Here is an 18,935-nt window from a genome sequence, read left to right on the forward strand (position 1 = left end):
CAAATATTATTATTAATATATTTACAGTTAAAATCAAAATAAAATAACAACTCCCAAATCCATCCATCCCCTCTTTCAGAGATGCCTGTCCCCCCTCAAAGGCCCTGGCAAAAAAAAAAGACCTTAGAGCCCTTCCTAAATATCTCCAAGGTGGAAGCTTCCCTCACCTCTTCAGGGAGCCCATTCCACAGAGCAGAGGCCATCATGAAATTACAGGGTTTCACTTTGGGCAAATCCACATGCCCTTGGCTATACTTCAGGGTGTTTAGTGAACTTCCGGGTGTTTAGCGAACGTTTAGTGCAATGCTGGGACACGGCAAGGGCATGTGGATTTGCCCATTGACTATACTGACTCACACGTGTGTAATCTGCCTTGAGTTCCAGAGAGAAAAGTGGACTATAAATAATGTAAACAAACGAACAACTTCTGTAAAGACTGGATTCCCTTTTTATCATTTGTTGACTCAGGGTATTTGGCATGTGCCCTTGGAAGGCTGAGATCCACCTATAAAGTAGCTTTTAGTCTTCATAAATGTTATCTTAAACAGCCTTTGTATGATATAAATAATGGGTTGGACCCAGTGCAAACTTTCTGCTTGCTCTAACGTTCTAGCCTAAATAGGAATGTAAGAAAAAGACTGCAGTAGCCTCTTGTATTAAGTCAAACTTACTGTATCACTTCCACTTGTGTAAGATGAGTTGTGTAAGATGCAACCAATTTCTGGGCACTATAATATATAGGGAGGAAAGCACTAGGAATTTCACAAGATGTTGCACAAGCAGAACTTCACCAAGTTGGGCCGATTCCAGACGGCCCTCTGCAATCTGAAACGTTGCGCGTTGTTGCGCGTTGTCGCGCGTTAAATGCGAAATATCGCGTTTTCTCGCGCGAGTTTTGCGCGAGGTCGCACAAAACTCGCGCAAGAAAACGCGATATTTCGCGTTTTCCGCGCGACGACACGCGACAACGCGCGACGTTTCGGATTGCAGAGGGCCGTCTGGAAACGGCCTTGGTTTGTGTTTCTGCTCACACATTGTGCGATCTAATCCATTACATTGTATATTAGTTAGTTTCTTCTGCATTTCACTGATACATTGAAATTCTGCTTATATTGCTATATTGCAACATTTTGTCAATCTGAATTGCTAAATGTTATGCAAAATTTTAAAAAAAGTTTTTGTTTTTTAAAAAGGCTAGAATGCCATTTTCTCTGTCATTTAATCAAACAGGCCTGGTTTGTTTTAACAAAACCAGTTGGATTAGGCCAGGTCCACCCTGACTGATCTTGTTCCAGCTAAGTATTTAATCCATCACCAGCTTCGTGCAGGGAAATGAAGATGTATGGATATAATCCTCTTTGAAGTTGGCTCTAATGAGATATACTTTGTGCTTGGATCCAGAGACAGATTGGGGATTCTGTTGGTACCATCAACCTAGTTGCCAAAAGAACTTCCCCCTGGCAGAGGTAATGAAGGTATTCTTGGCCAAACTGGACAGTGTTTGAGGTGCCCAGATTTAAAAAACTGAGCAACATCCATACTGAAATTCTCCCTACCACCACACACATCTTTATTGCTTTTGTTGCTTTAAAGTGGCTTCTGGTTCTCTGTTGCTTAATTAGTTAACTTCCTGTTCATTGGTGATGCCCTGGCGTACCTGATTATGTTCTGAATCAAATTCTTTTCACTGGAAAGGAGGGTGGGGGGAGAGAGAAGAGGCGGCTTTAATTACTGCAATTCTCTTGGTAGCCAAGTGTGCTCATTAGTTTTTTCTTTAATTTTCATGACACTAATATCGTAATTGTGCAGTTAGGATCATTAAAATATTCAAAATTAATGAACAATCACATTTGCTGAAAAGGAAAAAAGGGGTAATTGAAGTTTCCCCTGAGCTATTCAGGTAAAGAATCCATTCAGGAATCCCGGGAGCCCTTAGGGAGCACCAGCAGGGGCTGAAAACTGAGTTTAAATGGATGGTTTTAGGGGGGAATTTGTGAAGGGGCCTTACTTTTAAGTAAACATAATTATAGGACCTTGCCCTGGGAGATAGTTTCAAGTGGGTAGCTGTGTTGGTCTGCAGTAGAAGAGCAAGAATCAACTACAGAAGCACCTTAAAGGCCAACAAGATTTCCAGGATTTAATCTTTAGAAAGTCAAAGCTCCCTTCGTCAGATAATCATCAGTGTTTTTAATGAGAATTTATTAAATGCTGGGTAGAGCCTCCTTTTCAGTTCCACTTGCAGGCGAACACCTTAAAACTTTGCTGTTGTATTCAGGGCTCAACAAGATGTGTGTTGGGAGTTCAAATGTGGAGCTTCCAACATTTTAAAAAATTCAGTCCTCAGGCATGTGGGACCCCCGCACACCAGGGAATTCAATTTTTAAAATTGCTGGAAGCTCCAGACATAGACCTCCACTCTTGATATGTTTCTGGTTTGGCCCTCAGCTTTCCAGTTGTATGATATTGTTTAGCTTTGTGTGCTTCCGCTAGCCAATTTCTGGAGAGGCAGCATATACACTCCCCAGTCAGTCAGTCAGTCAGTCAGTCAGTCAGTCAGTCAGTCAGTCAGTCAGTCAGTCAGTCCTGTCATGCTGAAAAAGGGGTTCTGGAGGAGAAGGCAGATGGACTGATATTCACAGGTGGCTGGTAGCTTGCTACTGAAGGTTTAGCACACCTGAGATCTGGGGTGTCTGCAAGCCACCAAGTTGGATGGCCTTTGTATTTTGTCTAAGTTCCTAGCCAAGGAATGATCAAACTCTTAGCTAATTGTCTGACTTGCAGTTCCTGTCAAAAATAGCACCGTCTCAGAGGAAACATCTATTTACTCTGCAATTCAGCTTGGTCAATACACACCTGCTCTCTTTGGCAGAGATAGTTGTATAAATTACTGTGGAAAATTAGCCCTTGATTAAAACCGCTCTCTTTTGAAGCCAGGAAATGACACATAACAAGTTGTTGAATTTTCTTGAATCTGTATAATAATATTTGGATGCTACCTTCCCCTAATTTAGGTGGGGGGAGGGCTACAGAGTTCGGGCCATAGTTCAGTCCCCAGAATCTCTTGTGAAAAGAGAGCTAGGGTAGCAGAGCTAGCAAAAGCTTCTCTTTGCCTGCAAAATCAGGTAGTCAGTAGGTGATACTACCCTAACTGGACCTCAGTGTGAGCGACAAAGGGAGACACGACTTTACTCAATGACTAATTAAATTGTGACATTTACTACCAGTGGATGGCCACTAATATAGATGCCTTTAAAAAGGGATTTGACCCATTCATGGCGGATAGGTCTGTTGAGGAGGGACATATGTCTTCAGAGAAGACACCCAGGGAATTGTGAACACAGCTATAATATCCCATTTGATGCAACCGGGAAAAGAAACCTACACTTCTGTTGTGGGAAAGCAGAGAAAATTGGACTCTCCTGTCAAAGAGAGGAGACGGATAGGTTTTAATATCCAGACATCCACAATGAAGGGCAATGGGGCAAAACGTTATAGGATTGAGCGGTAGAACTTAGGCTGACTTTCTAGAGATCCTGGCCAGAGAGGGGATTGGCTTCAACCACCATCTGCACACTGGAAGGGTTAAAACAGGCTTTCAGTTTGTGAAAAGGTGTGTGGGGTGCAGAGTATGGCATGAGAGAATGGCAAGCAACCTTGGCCCCACCTCCTGTCACACCAAGTCCATTCTCCCAGGAAGTGGGTGGGAATACTGCGATCAAGGTAACAAGTCTTCAAGTCTAAGACAGTTATTTCTTTTTCTGTTTATTATTATTATTATTATTATTATTATTATTATTATTATAATAATTCACATTCTAACCCGCCCTTTCCACAAACGGGCTCAGGGTGAGGTACAGCAGTTGCTAGAAATGGTACTCTTTGCTAGAAATGGTACCCTTTGCAAGATGCTATTTCCTAACCTCTTCTGTGCTGGCATATTATGAATAAAATGCATGATAGATAAATAAACTCCTTTGCTTAAAAGGGGTGTGTGTGAGAGGCTGGATAATATCTACACCTATTTGCTTAGCTGATCAGTTAAGCTATGCACATCTCCCTTACTGATGACTGCAAGGGCGAGGAGAATTTCAGAGCGACTAATTTAATCTTGGGCGGTGGCAGTTTGTTTCCCACAACACCTCCAAGGTCTCAGAAAGAATTTTTGGGGAGAACAGGGAGGAATCTCTTGAGGGGTGTGACTTTCCTCCAACCCCCACGTATCCCTCTGGGCAACACAGCTCTCTCGGCTGCCTGCTGTCTGGAAGCGAGTGACAGACAAGAAAGAGAGAGGGTGAATCCCTGCTTGGAGTCATGGTAAGGTCTATTAAAGGTCCATACTAGTCACGGTGTCTAAAGGGAACCTTCACATTTAGAGGCAGTGAACCACGGAATGATGGAGCTAGGAAGTAGCATCAAGGGAAGGTCTTTGCCATTGAGGCCTTGTTCTTTGGCCGTCTAGGACAACTGGTTGGCCAGTGTGTGAAACAGGATGCTGGACTTCAAACACCACTTGTCAGATCCAGCAAGGCTCTTCTGTCTTTATGACCTTCATATTCAGTGGAAGTTCCTGTGTTCAGTTCCCAATAATAACAGTTTGTGTGGCATTTAAAAGAGGTGGGTACTACTGAATGCTTTCAGAAGAACAGTCCTTGCCCTAGAGACATTGCAAAGGCATTGCCTGCGGGATTAATGGTTTTGCTAGAGACAGGCATAAGTGCCCGTCCCTTTATTTTTCAAATCTCTCTTTTTGCTCCGTGGTGGAGAGATCTCTCAGGGTCACTGTCCGCACCAGTGATTAAATGCAGCCATTCTTCTCTTCTCTCAATGGCACAGCTGGCAGAGCGGCTGAAACTTTCAGACCCACGGCTGCTAGAAAGGCCCGAACAAGATACTTCTTTAGAACCAGATTGGCTCATACAGCTCCGAGCCCGACATCAGCAGATCAAGGTGAGAATTCTGGGTTTGTGCGTTACATTTGTTTCTTTGTTACAAAATATTTGTGACCTGCCTATCTCTGAAGGACTCCAATGGGCCGAGGTCTGTATTCAGCTGATCTGGGTACCCTGAATAACCAGAATGGGACTTCCTAGTGTATTAAGGGGCCCAAGTTTACCAATGTGATATTGGCTTGTTTTTACAAGGGTCGCCATCTGCTATTTGCAATTGCAGCTGTTGCTTGGGGAATTCCTGGAGATTTGGGGGCACTGCTGGGAAAGAGTGGAGTTCCGCGGGTGGATATGCAGTGGGAGTTTGATGCCGTAGAGGCCACCCTTACAACCTGCCATTTCTTCCATGGGAACTCATCTCTGTAGCCAGGAGCTGTAATTTGAAGAGAACTCCAGGCCCAGCTTTGAAGTTGGTAACCTTACCAATTTAAGGACTGGCCAGATGGAGCCATTTTCTGCTTCTTTGTTTGTTTGATTATTGCTTGCAAACTTTATGACATACTGGAGACTTCAGCCTGATGGACATAAGTTGTTATATTCTCCCTACGGACATTCCCGGGTCAGGTCGAGAAGCATTTTCTGGAGTTCTGTAAGTCCCTAGCCATGTATGCATGGGCCCAATTCAGACTGGGGCCATAGCCTGTAGAAAGAGGGGGCTTAGGCTTTCTCCTTGCACCATTTTCTCAAAACAGCCCAGGGGAGGGGGGGCACTGTTTGCTCTGCTGGGGGCTATACCTGTACTGATGACCTACACGAGACAGCACGGGGTGGAGAGTCTTAAGCCCCCAGTTTCCACACACTGTAGTCCTGATCTGAGTTGGTAGCACACATACCTCAAACTGTAGAACATAAAAACACAACTCTCCATTTGTCCCAGGGACATACCCAGGGAGAATGTTAATGCGTAACTAGTTAGGGACAAAGTTTTCCAATGGCTAATCACTAAATGACCCTCTCAACAGTGTATTCCCTCTGCCATACAGGCAAGTGACAAAGTGGTGGTCAGTTGAGAGGGCTTCATTCAGCACTCTCTGAGCTTTCCCAACAAGTAGATAACCCTTCCCTTGAATAAAGCATTATACAGTTTTTGTTCACCATGTCTTACAGTGACTGCTCCATAGCTTTATTCGTGGTTTGCACAAGACGTTACTTTCATCAGCTTGCCCTATGGTTTACTCAGCTTGGCGTCAGGCTTTGTATAACTTCTGGGTCCCCCCCTCCCTCATCTATTGATTGATTTCAGGAGGAAGGAAGTTTTCTTGGTGCTGCTTCCACTCAACCAGAGCCAGTAAAAAACAGTGGATCAATACCAGGTAAGAGAACAAAAATGCCAAAATGGTATTTTGTTAGCAGAAAGCAGGGTTCTCAGGTGTCTCAGATGATGTTAAAAAAGGATTCAATTCAAAGAACTTTGGCTGCAATCTAGTACAGCTTCTACGGGATAAAAACCCATGGAACTCTGGAGGCCTTACTTTTGAGTAGACAAGCATAGGGACCAAATTGTGGTTCAAAAGGGATTACTCTCTGGCTGCCTCTCGTAGCCTTATTCTTTCCTCCTAACTACATGAGTCTTCTCATATGGCTGCTAGCCTTCTGAGCAGTAGAAGAAGAAAAGGGATGCTAATTCAGCAGGTTTGATTTCCATTATGGAAACTCTATTTCCACTGCTATGTGGAGTTTTTCAAAATGTGTGATCAGGGCTTTTTTTCTGGGAAAAGAGGTGGTGGAACTCAGTGGGCTGCCCTTGGAGAAAATGGTCACATGGCTGGTGGCCCCACCCCCTGATCTCCAGACAGAGGGGAGTATAGATTGCCCTCCGTGCCGCTCAGCAGCATGGAGGGCAATCTAAACTCCCCTCTGTCTGGAGATCAGGGGGTGGGGCCACCAGCCATGTGACCATTTTCAAGAGGTTCCAGAACTCCGTTCCACTGTGTTCCAGCAGAAAAAAAGCCCTGTGTGTGATTCTATCTCCTTTCGGGGAGCTGGTGGAATTATCAATGGCTAGATGCAATCTCTTGTACAAAGTAGCCAAGGGGTTAAGAGTGGATTATGTGTATGAATGCACAGCCTACTGAAACCAAAGGGCAGCATTTGCAACTGGATCCACATCAATTTGTTTCTAATTGATAATAATGGGTAGAGGGTTGCCGACAAGCTAGGAGAAAAAACAAAAGCCCTGTCCCTTTAACTGAGATTAACAGGATGATGTTGTTGACTCGGTACTATTATTTACCTCCATGCCATGAAAAGCTTCAACTGCTTATTTCTATACATTAAGCCTCTGTTCCAGGAAATTTCCCCTCCATCTCAGTTGGCAACCATATTTTCACATCCCAGTCCACACATTATTAGCCAAAGTCTCTGAGCATTAGAAGTATACAGGTCGATTCACTGAATATCTAACCATCCTGTGCATTCTCTCTAACCTGTCGTTCAAGGTTCATTTCTCATTGCTTCTCTTTCCTCAACCCTTCTACCCTACTTGCTTCTTCCTGTAGACCATGGAGTATACTTTGTGAATGGTGATACCAGTGGCTACGTTCACTTATGACCACTATTTGCAGATACACACCAGAAAGTGGTGTGTATATGCAAATTAAATCTCATTGAATTAAATGGGATTTACTGCTGGGTAAAGCTGATGGGAGTTGCACCAGTTTATGTTTCTCCCTAATGGGGGCCCTGTTGGGATTTTAGCAAGTGTCTGACATTCAGTCATGAAAGAGTTAAATTGTTGTTCTATTTGTTTAGTCAGACAGCTAGTTAGTGTAGAACCAGTTAGGCCTCCAGTAAAAGTTCCCGCCATAGAAAGGAGAGTCTTTAGTCTTAACTAAGAGATCTAGGATTGTCTGTTGGATGAACCAGGTTATTGGGGGGCAATTAACTAGCAATATAAATTAAGATTTTATTGGTCTTTGTTCAATCACTCTCTCAGTCTTGCTGCAATCTGAAGTTTAGTCTATCATGTTCTAGTTAACCATCCAGATGAAGAAAGATTGCTATTCTTTATTCTTTATTTATTCTACAGCTATTCTTTATTCTTTATTTATTCTTTACCAATGTATCCTTTTCCCTGATATTTAGGTAAACGTATTTTTCTAGAGCTAAAACAACACAGAAGTCTGTCTACTTATTTCCACTGTGCAACTCTGCAATTTAAACCCCCAACAGACCCAAAGTGGCTTACATCATTCCCCTCTCCTCCATTTTTAACCTCATAACCACCCTGTGAGGTAGATCCAGAGGAGTTAGCCGTGCTAGTCTGTAGTAGCAAAATAGAAAAGAGTCCAGTAGCACCTTTGAGACTAACCAACTTTCCTGTAGCATAAGCTTTCGAGAATCACAGTTCTCTTTGTCAGATGCATTTGACGAAGAGAACTGTGTTTCTCGAAAGCTTATGCTACAGTAAGGTTGGTTAGTCTTAAAGGTGCTACTGGAAACTTTTCTATCCTGTGAGGTAGGTTAGGCTGAGTGTGGGCGACTGGCCCAAGGTCAACCAGCAAGCTTCCATGGCAGAGCGGGGATTCAAACCTGGTTCTTCCAGATCCTAGGCCGACACTCTAACCACTACACTGCACTGGCTTTCAAGTGTGATCAGCGGGGGGAGTCAGAATTATGCGCTTGGGCATGGGATCACATTCCAAGCCATTCATGGGCTTACCAGTTGACTTGGTACCAAGTCTCAGATCTGAACATTCAAAACAATACTGATTTCCTCCCATCAAATTCCAGGTACGGCTCCCCATTCTGAGCATATACAGAATCAAGGCTGTTGGGAGGATCTAGGGCAACATCCTGCCAATCACCTGCTCCTCATGCACTCAACACAGTATCAGCCAGGCTTGGGCCAGAGGCTGGATTTCCCTCCTGGATCCGACCATCCTATAGATACAGCTGTTGCCAGTATGGAGAATTCTCCGCCAGGGATGAGCCGAGATTCCTCTCCTCCTGCAGGAGGGCTTCCAGATGACTTCTCCTCCTTACATCTGCACCAGCTGTCAGATAAAGGTGACTCTTGCAATGATCCAGGGCAGTTTGTGTATCTCTTATAGTTCTTGGGTTTCAATCTGGAAAGCATTTATTTACCTAGAAATTTCTTGAGGCAGTGGGGAAATGAGAGCCAAGCTACAAGGGACGCCTGACACAGGTTGGACACTTGTCAGCTTCCCTCAAGTTTTGATGGGAAAGGTAGGCATCCTGGTCTTGCAGCTTGGCTCTCCGTTACAGCTGTAAAACCAGGACGCCTACATTTCCCATCAAAACTTGAGGTAGGCTGACAAGTGTCCAACCTGTGTAAGGCGTCCCTTGTAGCTTGGCTCTGAGACAGCTGTGCTTCTCACTCCCCCCATCCCCTCGGTCATGTTCTCTGCCCCTTTTCCTGCCTGCTGCATGACACAGCTTGATATAGGAGTTGGGGGGAAGATGGACCAAACAGATGGAAAAGTCCCAGTTGCTTCATCCCCTGTACAATAGGGAATTTCTCGAGGCCAGTAACCTGTCTCCACATTGGTGTTAATCTATGAAAGGACAGCCTGATGAAGGCAGCCAGGCCAACTTTTGACCACCTGGTAACCCTGAACAAGTCTCTTAGAATATTTTCAGCCACGATCTTTCAGTCTGCTTCTGTCGGTTGAAATTGTTACTAATGCGGACTAGATCGTGGAAGAATATTTTTATCTAATAAAATCAAGGCTCATTTCAGCTCGCCGTGTAGGTTTTGCTTTCATCCACTAAGGATTATGGAAAGGACCGGCACCCCTTCTTCTCTGCGCTGCTTAAGAGCTGTTGTGTGTCAGATGCAGGTTTCTTAGCAGGGGAAAACCTCACCTGCCAAATTTCTACAGCTGGTAACGGTCAAGGAATCCTGTTAGAATTCAGAAGAAAAAGGGACGCCTTCTTCTAGATGGCAAATACTGTGAGAAATGGCGGAAGGAATAAAATATGCAGAATGTGTTTACGGTGATGTATGTATGTACTACATGTGTTTGCATGTGTTTGGTGGAAGGATTTCATTGATCCTTATATATATATCCAGGAAGAAAAAGGAGAGTTTGTTAACTATATCCACTGAGGACAGTACACTCAACAGCCAAGTCACTGCAAAACCTGAACCTCTAAGCAAGAGAGATTTTAAATATGCAACACAATGCGGAAGGTTGAAAAATGCAAATCAGTTCATGCCTCTCCTCCCTTAGCCAAGTGTGTTTGGGAATGATGCATTTTTGAAAGTGTGGTTCTTGGATAGTCCTAATTAGTAGAGACCTGTGTTGCATCCTGGGAGAATGCAGTTACTTCACCCTAGCCTAATAAGCAAAATGACACCAGAGTCTTTTATGCTTGCTTTCTTGCAGGCAATTTTGTGGGAGCTCTTTATTGACACTGCCTGCTGGGTCTCTGACTCTTGAACGCTCACACTCTTGAAATCTAGTTGGTCTTTAAGATGGTACTGGACCCGAATCTTGCTGGGTACATGTCACTCTTCACAGAGCCCCTGGGATGGTATGAGAGAAGAGCCATTAGCTCTCCCACCAGGAGTCACCTGAATCAGCAAGGCCCAGTGGGGTATGGTCAGCAGAAGAAGTGGGCAAAGACGGTCTCCCCCACCAAACCACTCAGCTTGATGAAATAATATCAGGGTGTGTGCCTCCCACACTACTCAATTCATGCTGCCTTCCCTCTGACCCTTTTTCATACATAGGCTTGTTTTCAAACAGATACTGAAAAACTTGAGTGTAGCAATGAAAGCTGTGCATGGAGCCAGAAGACCAGGCTGTATATAATGTGCACTTAGAATATAAAATCAGCAACAAGGAAAGCTAAAATTCTGCAACTTGTAGAAATTAAGCAAGTGTACATGGCTGGTTTATATAGTGCATGCTATAGTCTAAAATGTTTATTTGCATCATTTTTGCTGCTTCTGCTCCCCCCTTCTTTCCGTTAGAAATCTTACTCAGCAATTCCTTTGGCTTCATTAGCCATTGGTTGTGGGGTGGATCTAGGGTTGCCATCCTCAAGGTGGGGCTTGGAGTTCTCCTGGAATTACAGCTGATCTCTGGATGACAGAGATCACAATCTATGACATCACATCCCTTTTGAGTTTCCTCCCCTCCCTAAACTCCACCTTCCCCAGGCACCGCAGCCAAATCTCCAGGGATTTACCAAACTAGAGTTGGCCCACTCAACGGCAGAGCATTTGCCTTACGTGCAGAAGGGTCCCAGCTTCAATCCCCAGTACCTCCCATTAAAAGATCAGGTTAATAGGTGATGGGAAAGACCTTGTCCTGAGACCCTGGACAGCTGCTGCCAGTCAGAGTAGACAATACCAACCTTGATGCTGCTAGTCCGAGACAGCAATACAAATCTTGATAGATCAAAAGTCTGACTCAGCATAAGGCAGTTTTGTGTGTTCATGTGAGCATTGCACAATGTATATGTCCATGTATGTGTTCATATGCTTTCAACCATAAGGACAGAAACTTTTTCTAAATGCAAGTTAATATTCTTAGGAAGCTGATTTACATGCCTAATACCGTATGGTGTGTGTTTTGCATGTTCTCCCACAGAACTGTGACACAGCCTTGCTGGTATACTTGAAAGTAAAACAGGATGCTGGAAAATGGATACTTTTGAGCCCTGCAATTACGAGCATACCGCAGATATATGTGATTAAAAGCCATTCAGGGAAGGGAAAAGGAGGGACGCTTAAACAGGGACGTGTGCCAGTCTGGGTTGTAGAAAACCTTACACAGTCCCAAAGTGCTCAGGCAACTCCATTTTACTCAAGGCCTTTTCTTGCTAGACACAAAAGGGCAGAATCTGCCTTTGATAGAGAAAAGGGAATAAAACATGATGTTGTATTCAGGAATGCACAAAGTGTTCTATTATGCTAAAGGACTGAATCTGCTTCATAGCAATTTCCCCCTATTGAAATAGCACTACAGAGACGAATGCTTACTCTGGACAAAGGATCCTTGTTTGGATGCCTTTATTTTCCCCTCGGTCCTCTAGTCCTTGTGGAATTGCTATTAAGCCACTTTCCACCAGCTATTCACTCCCCTCCAACTCCATTTGTACATCACCGATCACTTTTTTACTTCTGCAAATTTATGGCCTGAGTTTATGTAGGCCAACTTGGGACCCAGTAAATGTGCATAGAATTGTAGGCTTAAAGTGAGCGGCTAATGAGGAAGGGGGAAAAAAAAATCTTTGCGAACGTTCTGTGGCTTCTCAAAACACATTAGGCTGAACTGAATAGCTGGGTGAACATAGATAATACCCGTATTTCTTTAATTGAGGATTCTGTTGTTTTAACTGACTCCACTTTTAATGGCAGTGAGAGATGAAAAGCTTTTGCTGGCGCTGGGAAGAGCTTTGCCAGCTTAATTTCTGTGCTTTAACCTGAAGCAGAGAAGCAGGGCCACTAAAAACAAGCCGGTAATCTTACTTTAACAGCCAGCAGATGGCGCTATTGCTTCTCTAAACTGGTTTTTAAAATCTGGATGTGGGGCAAGCTGTGTGTTTGAAGCAGAGAACACTGTGGTGTATCCTGCCAGGTGGGAGAGAATCTTTGTGTGTAGGGGCATAGGCTTATGGTCAGTTCTTCCCGCTTCAGTGAAATCATTTACGTCCACACACTTTGAAAATGGCAACATAACAACCAACACCAGACCAATGGTCCTTTTATTACAGCATCTTATTTCCTACAGTAGCCAGCCATAGATCCCGAAGGACCCACAATCAGGGGCATGGAGCCCCAAGATACTTGTTTCTGCCTTCCCCCCCCATAACTGGTTTTCAAAGGCATATTAGCTATTGTGGCTGATAACCACTGACAAGACTTCTCCACCATGGATTTGTCTAATCCCTTTTTAAAGCCACCAACACCAGTGACCATCACTATCTACTCTGGCAGTGAGTTCCACAAGTTAATTAGGCATTGGACACATATGTGTTCTTTGTCTGTCTTTAAGCTATTGCCTAGCAACATCATCACCCAATGCTTTGATAGCACTGAAACCAGGCGTTAACTTACAGCATTGACAGCCACAAGATGTAAAGTCACAGCAACTACCTTAGATGGATTTAAAAGGAGACTAGGTAAAGTAGCAGAGAGCTAAATAGAACCTATGTGTTCAGGAGCAATGTATCTGTGAGTGTCAGTTCTTGAGGGCTAACGGCGGTTAGACCTATTAGCTTCATATCTAGGCTGTGGGCTTCTTGGGGGGCATCCGATGATTGGCCCACGTGGGAAATGTGATGTGACCTGGATGGATGTTTGATCTGATCCAGTGGAGCTTTTTAAACATTCTTTTACATTCTTTATTCATTTTGCCACCCCAAGACAGGAGGAAATGCACCCCCTCAGCAGCACCAATGTGTGTGTGGGTGCCCCTGTGCGCTCTGGCTGAAAGCATCACAAGCTGAGAGCTTAGGCCTCCTGGTTTCTCAAAGCCATAGGAGTTTGCTGCACCATGTTAGAACTGGACAGTGAGGAGAGATACAAGCCGTGCCTCTCATCTCCTCCTCCTTTGGGTGCCTACCAATTTGGCACAACGATAGCCTGTGTGGTGAACTAGCCCTGTTTTTAATTTTCATGAGAGAGGTTGCCGTGTTGAAGTCCAAATCTTGGACTGTGTCATGAAGTCTGTTTTGTTCTAATGTGTAGGAGGCACTCAAGAATCTTGTGGAGTGTACCATACCGGTGATGAAAAGAACATTCTGGAAAATCAGGTGAGAGAGAGAGAGAGAGGAGAGAGGGGGAATGGAAGCATCCCAATTTAGAAGGGTGCAGAAATGAGATCTGAGACATTTCCCTCCTGAGGAATCGGTTCAGAAACCAAACACCAACTCAGTACTGGCTGTCCTGTCCTTTTGCTTGATATATTACCCTAAGCCAAGAGTTATTATTAATGCCTGAGCTGCCATGGTCTCAGGATGCAGATCATTAAATCCACATACCGGGGTCATATATGGACTAGAGGGATCTTTGTACACACTTGGGTTAGCCTCCCCTGGTTTGCACAAAAATTTGAAAAAGTTATGGTGACAGAGAAGATGGCTGCCATTTCGAGGGAGCGCTCCTCCTCCTCTTGCAGGAGCAATTGTCCCAGGTCCCCCACATGTTCTTGTATATTATGAAGGAAGGACAGTCTGAGCTTTCTGTTCAAATTTACTACGGCTGCAACACTTTCCTGAGATTAATCCTCATTGAATTTAATTCCAAGTAGACCTGTTAGGGTTGCTCCCTATGTGGTCCTCCTTGACCACACATCCTTCTTTCTAATCTAAAGATTCCTAAGCTCTGTCGAAGGCTTTCACGGCCGGAGAACGATGGTTGTTGGGGGTTTTCCGGGCTGTATTGCCATGGTCTTGGCGTTGTAGTTCCTGACGTTTCGCCAGCAGCTGGGGCTGGCATCTTCAGAGGTGTAGCACCAAAAGACAGAGATCTCTCAGTGTCACAGTGTGGAAAAGATGTAGGTCATTTGTATCTACTCAGGAGGGGTGGGGTTGAGCTGAGTCATTCTGTAAGAGTTTCCCAGGGTGTGGAATGCTAATGGCGGGAGGCTTCACTGTCTCCTGAGGAGGTTCTTTTGCATATGGATTGGTGCTTGATGTGCTAATCTTCTCTGCAGGGCTATTGTCGGGTGTGGAGTGTTTTGTTGGCCTGGTGTTTTTCAGAACCGGAGCCCATGCTCTGTTCATTCTTAAGGTTTCTTCTTTCCTGTTGAAGTTTTGCTTATGCTTGTGAATTTCAATGGCTTCCCTGTGCAGTCTGACAAAGTAGTTGGAAGTGTTGTCCAGTATTTTGGTGTCCTGGAATAAGATACTGTGCCCTGTTTGAGTTAGGCTATGTTCAGCCACAGCTGATTTTTCAGGCTGTCCAAGTCTGCAGTGTCTTTCATGTTCTTTTATTCTTGTCTGGATGCTACGCTTTGTGGTCCCGATGTAAACTTGTCCACAGCTGCAGGGTATACGGTATACTCCTGCAGAAGTGAGGGGGTCTCTGCTGTCTTTTGCTGATCGTAGCATCTGTTGTATTTTTCGGGTGGGTCTGAATACTGCTTGAAGGTTATGCTTTTCCATAAGCTTTCCCATCTGATCAGTAATTCCTTTGATATATGGCAAAAACACTTTTCCTGTAGGTGACTGTTTTTCCTTGGTTGTTTGATTCATCCTGGGTTTGATTGCTCTTCGGATTTCATTTCTGGAGTAGCCATTTGCCTGAAGTGCGTGGTTTAGATGATTAATTTCCTCATTGAGAAAGCGCGGCTCACATATCCGTCTTGCACGATCCACTAATGTTTTCATTATGCCTCTTTTCTGTCGGGGGTGGTGATTGGAGTTTTTGTGTAAGTACCGATCAGTGTGAGTTGGTTTCCTGTAGACCTTGTGACCTAACTGAAAGTTTGCTTGGCGGATGACCAAGATATCCAGGAATGAGAGTTTTCCCTCACTTTCTTTCTCCATTGTGAATTGTATGTTCAGGTGGATATTGTTGAGATGATTCAAAAACTCCCTCAATTCTTCCTCCCCATGGCTCCATGTGGATGATACATTCATCATTTGGAGCCATGGGGAGGAAGAGTTGAGGGAGTTTTTGAATCATCTCAACAACATCCACCTGAACATACAATTCACAATGGAGAAAGAAAGTGAGGGAAAACTCTCATTCCTGGATACCTTGGTCATCCGCCAAGCAAACTTTCAGTTAGGTCACAAGGTCTACAGGAAACCAACTCACACTGATCGGTACTTACACAAAAACTCCAATCACCACCCCCGACAGAAAAGAGGCATAATGAAAACATTAGTGGATCGTGCAAGACGGATATGTGAGCCGCGCTTTCTCAATGAGGAAATTAATCATCTAAACCACGCACTTCAGGCAAATGGCTACTCCAGAAATGAAATCCGAAGAGCAATCAAACCCAGGATGAATCAAACAACCAAGGAAAAACAGTCACCTACAGGAAAAGTGTTTTTGCCATATATCAAAGGAATTACTGATCAGATGGGAAAGCTTATGGAAAAGCATAACCTTCAAGCAGTATTCAGACCCACCCGAAAAATACAACAGATGCTACGATCAGCAAAAGACAGCAGAGACCCCCTCACCTCTGCAGGAGTATACCGTATACCCTGCAGCTGTGGACAAGTTTACATCGGGACCACAAAGCGTAGCATCCAGACAAGAATAAAAGAACATGAAAGACACTGCAGACTTGGACAGCCTGAAAAATCAGCTGTGGCTGAACATAGCCTAACTCAAACAGGGCACAGTATCTTATTCCAGGACACCAAAATACTGGACAACACTTCCAACTACTTTGTCAGACTGCACAGGGAAGCCATTGAAATTCACAAGCATAAGCAAAACTTCAACAGGAAAGAAGAAACCTTAAGAATGAACAGAGCATGGGCTCCGGTTCTGAAAAACACCAGGCCAACAAAACACTCCACACCCGACAATAGCCCTGCAGAGAAGATTAGCACATCAAGCACCAATCCATATGCAAAAGAACCTCCTCAGGAGACAGTGAAGCCTCCCGCCATTAGCATTCCACACCCTGGGAAACTCTTACAGAATGACTCAGCTCAACCCCACCCCTCCTGAGTAGATACAAATGACCTACATCTTTTCCACACTGTGACACTGAGAGATCTCTGTCTTTTGGTGCTACACCTCTGAAGATGCCAGCCCCAGCTGCTGGCGAAACGTCAGGAACTACAACGCCAAGACCACGGCAATACAGCCCGGAAAACCCCCAACAACCATCATTCCTAAGCTCTTTGTCAGTCCAGTGACACATTGAACCAGTTATTTATTGGGTTTAATTTATATCCTGCTTTTTGTGGGGGATCCAAAAGTGGTTCACAAACATTTCCTAAAATTTAGAGGTTCCCCTATCAAATTGGATGTGGGAAACTCGGTTCACCTTCCTTCTCTGCCATAGACATCCTAGTTAGCCTCGGGCAAGTTTCTGTCTCTCAGCCTTAATTTTTCTTCTCCTATGAAATGGGAAGGATATGGAGTTCCCTCGTGGTAATTTTGTGATGATGTAGTTTATGCGGAACATGCACAAGCCCACCTTTCTCCCAGATAACTGGGCTGAAAAATAAAAAATAAAATCCACCAGGGATCGCTGTCTTTTAAGACACCGGCAAAGAAATCGTCTTGAGGAGGCCAAGAGAGTTCTATTTTACAAGGCTTTCAACCAGCACGAGAGACTATTCATTTCCTCTTGGAAGCTATTCCACAGCATCCTGCCACAGAAAAAGCCTGCAAATGGGAGGTGGTGGAATGCATCCTCGCTGGGATTCGGAATGACCAAAAATCATTGCTGTGCTGAGCAGTTCTGCCACGTGGGCATACTTGGAGTGGCAGTTCTTGAGGAAAGGTTTAACCTGTCCTGAGCCTCATGGATGTGGTTAGCAAACAAACCTACAAATAATGCTGTGGACTGGTTACCCTCTGCCTCTCTAATGTCCATATTGTATCCTTGATGCCAGAACACACTCAATAGCCGGACCCGGTCCATGTCTGAGAGTTCAACCATATCTATGGTGGAGGATATGTCACAGTTCTCCGAAGATACAGGGGAAGAAGCTATTTCAGAGAACTCGGCAGCAGAGGATGCTGGGCAAGAGCAAGCAAAGGTGAGGCCTCCTACAGAGAGGGGCAACTGAGGTCCAGCAGAGTTCTTTTTCCTCTTAGGTTGGGAGACACACACAGGATTTAACTTAACTTTCAGACAGCTGGGAATATTGCAGGTCCACAGAATTCATCCACACTGAATTTCACATATCATACGATTTAAACGCAAGTAATTTACTACCCCAAGATTACTTCGAGCTCAAGTAGGTGAGACAAAAATCAAGCCTCTAGGTTCATCTATAAAATGCAGATTACTTGCTCATGATCCCTCAGTTTGCCTTGTAACTGTGCAGGGCAGGGAGAGTAAATTTAACCCTTCAACCTCCACTTAATTTTAGTATATGAAACCAGCTCACCTGCTCTGCTATTAGCATGCCTTTTAAAAAATCATGTTGCCTCCTTTAGCAAGCCAGTGTAGTGTAGAGGTTAGAAACATAGAATCTGGTAGTCCCTGGTTCAAATCCCCACACTGCCATGAAACTTGCTGGGTGATCTTGGGCCCGTCACTCTATCAACTTAGCCTACCTCACAAGGTTGTGAGAATAAAGTGGGCAAGGGAGAACAATGGCTGCTGCTCTAAGCTCTTGGCAGAAGGTGGGATAAAAATGTATTGGACAGAGCTAATAGCAGTACTGATTTCAAGTAGCAGAATCAATAGAGGTTGAAGGGCTGACGGACTGATCTAGCAAAGGTGGGATGGAATCTCTAAATCTCACACGCAGTTGACAGACTAGTAGGTTTCCGTACACTATTTGCCTGGCCGCTGGTGAAGTCAGAATGCTGGCCTAAATAGACCTCGCAAGGCTTGCATCCCTGTGCATTCAGCAAGTGAGTTTCTCACTTCCCTCAGCCCTGTGACTCTCTCTTACAAAGTGCAAGGTGTTTTTCACATGCTTAAAAATGGCTTCTTGTTTATACAATGGGAAGGTGAAGCATATGGCTGGAATGCACATCCAATGCCTCTTCCATGTTCCATCCAGGAAAAAGCAACATTCACCCATGACATATGCAGTGTGAAAGAGGCAGATTTTTCAGTACCAAGTGCGAAAGCATCCTAAGACTGCCTCTAAATCTTGCCAGCATTACAGAAGCAGCAGTGTTTCATTTTGATTTCTGTGCCTTCCCATTTTCTCCACCATAATTAAGTATTCATCAGCACCCATTGAAGAATTAAAAACCAAACAACTGCTGCAACCAGTAATTGGTATTCTTCCAGGCCTCTGGTTTTGGCTGGTTCCAGTGGTTCCGATCCAAGCCTAACAGGGATGCAGAACCCTCCAGAAAGGCACCAACCACTCCTTTGGATTTTGTTGCTCCAGTTTCCCAGGTAATGA

At 44.4% G+C, this 18,935-nt stretch overlaps 1 protein-coding gene across 3 annotated transcripts in view; it reads left to right on the top strand.

Moving 5' to 3' along the window:
• Window positions 1–18,935, top strand: part of SEC16B (SEC16 homolog B, endoplasmic reticulum export factor) — a 67,043-nt gene that overhangs the window by 39,182 nt on the left and 8,926 nt on the right. For 2 of the 3 annotated variants that reach the window (XM_054980041.1, XM_054980042.1), the window contains 6 exons: window positions 4,834–4,947; window positions 6,190–6,259; window positions 8,679–8,954; window positions 13,612–13,676; window positions 17,457–17,603; window positions 18,818–18,928. In XM_054980041.1, the coding sequence (XP_054836016.1) occupies window positions 4,834–4,947; window positions 6,190–6,259; window positions 8,679–8,954; window positions 13,612–13,676; window positions 17,457–17,603; window positions 18,818–18,928 (783 nt within the window). Of the gene's footprint in view, window positions 1–4,833; window positions 4,948–6,189; window positions 6,260–8,678; window positions 8,955–13,611; window positions 13,677–17,456; window positions 17,604–18,747; window positions 18,929–18,935 lie in introns of all 3 variants that reach the window. The other variant, XR_008597051.1, reaches the window with a different exon arrangement.

This window comes from Eublepharis macularius, chromosome 5 (genome assembly GCF_028583425.1).
Source record: "Eublepharis macularius isolate TG4126 chromosome 5, MPM_Emac_v1.0, whole genome shotgun sequence".
Classification (NCBI taxonomy): domain Eukaryota; kingdom Metazoa; phylum Chordata; class Lepidosauria; order Squamata; family Eublepharidae; genus Eublepharis; species Eublepharis macularius.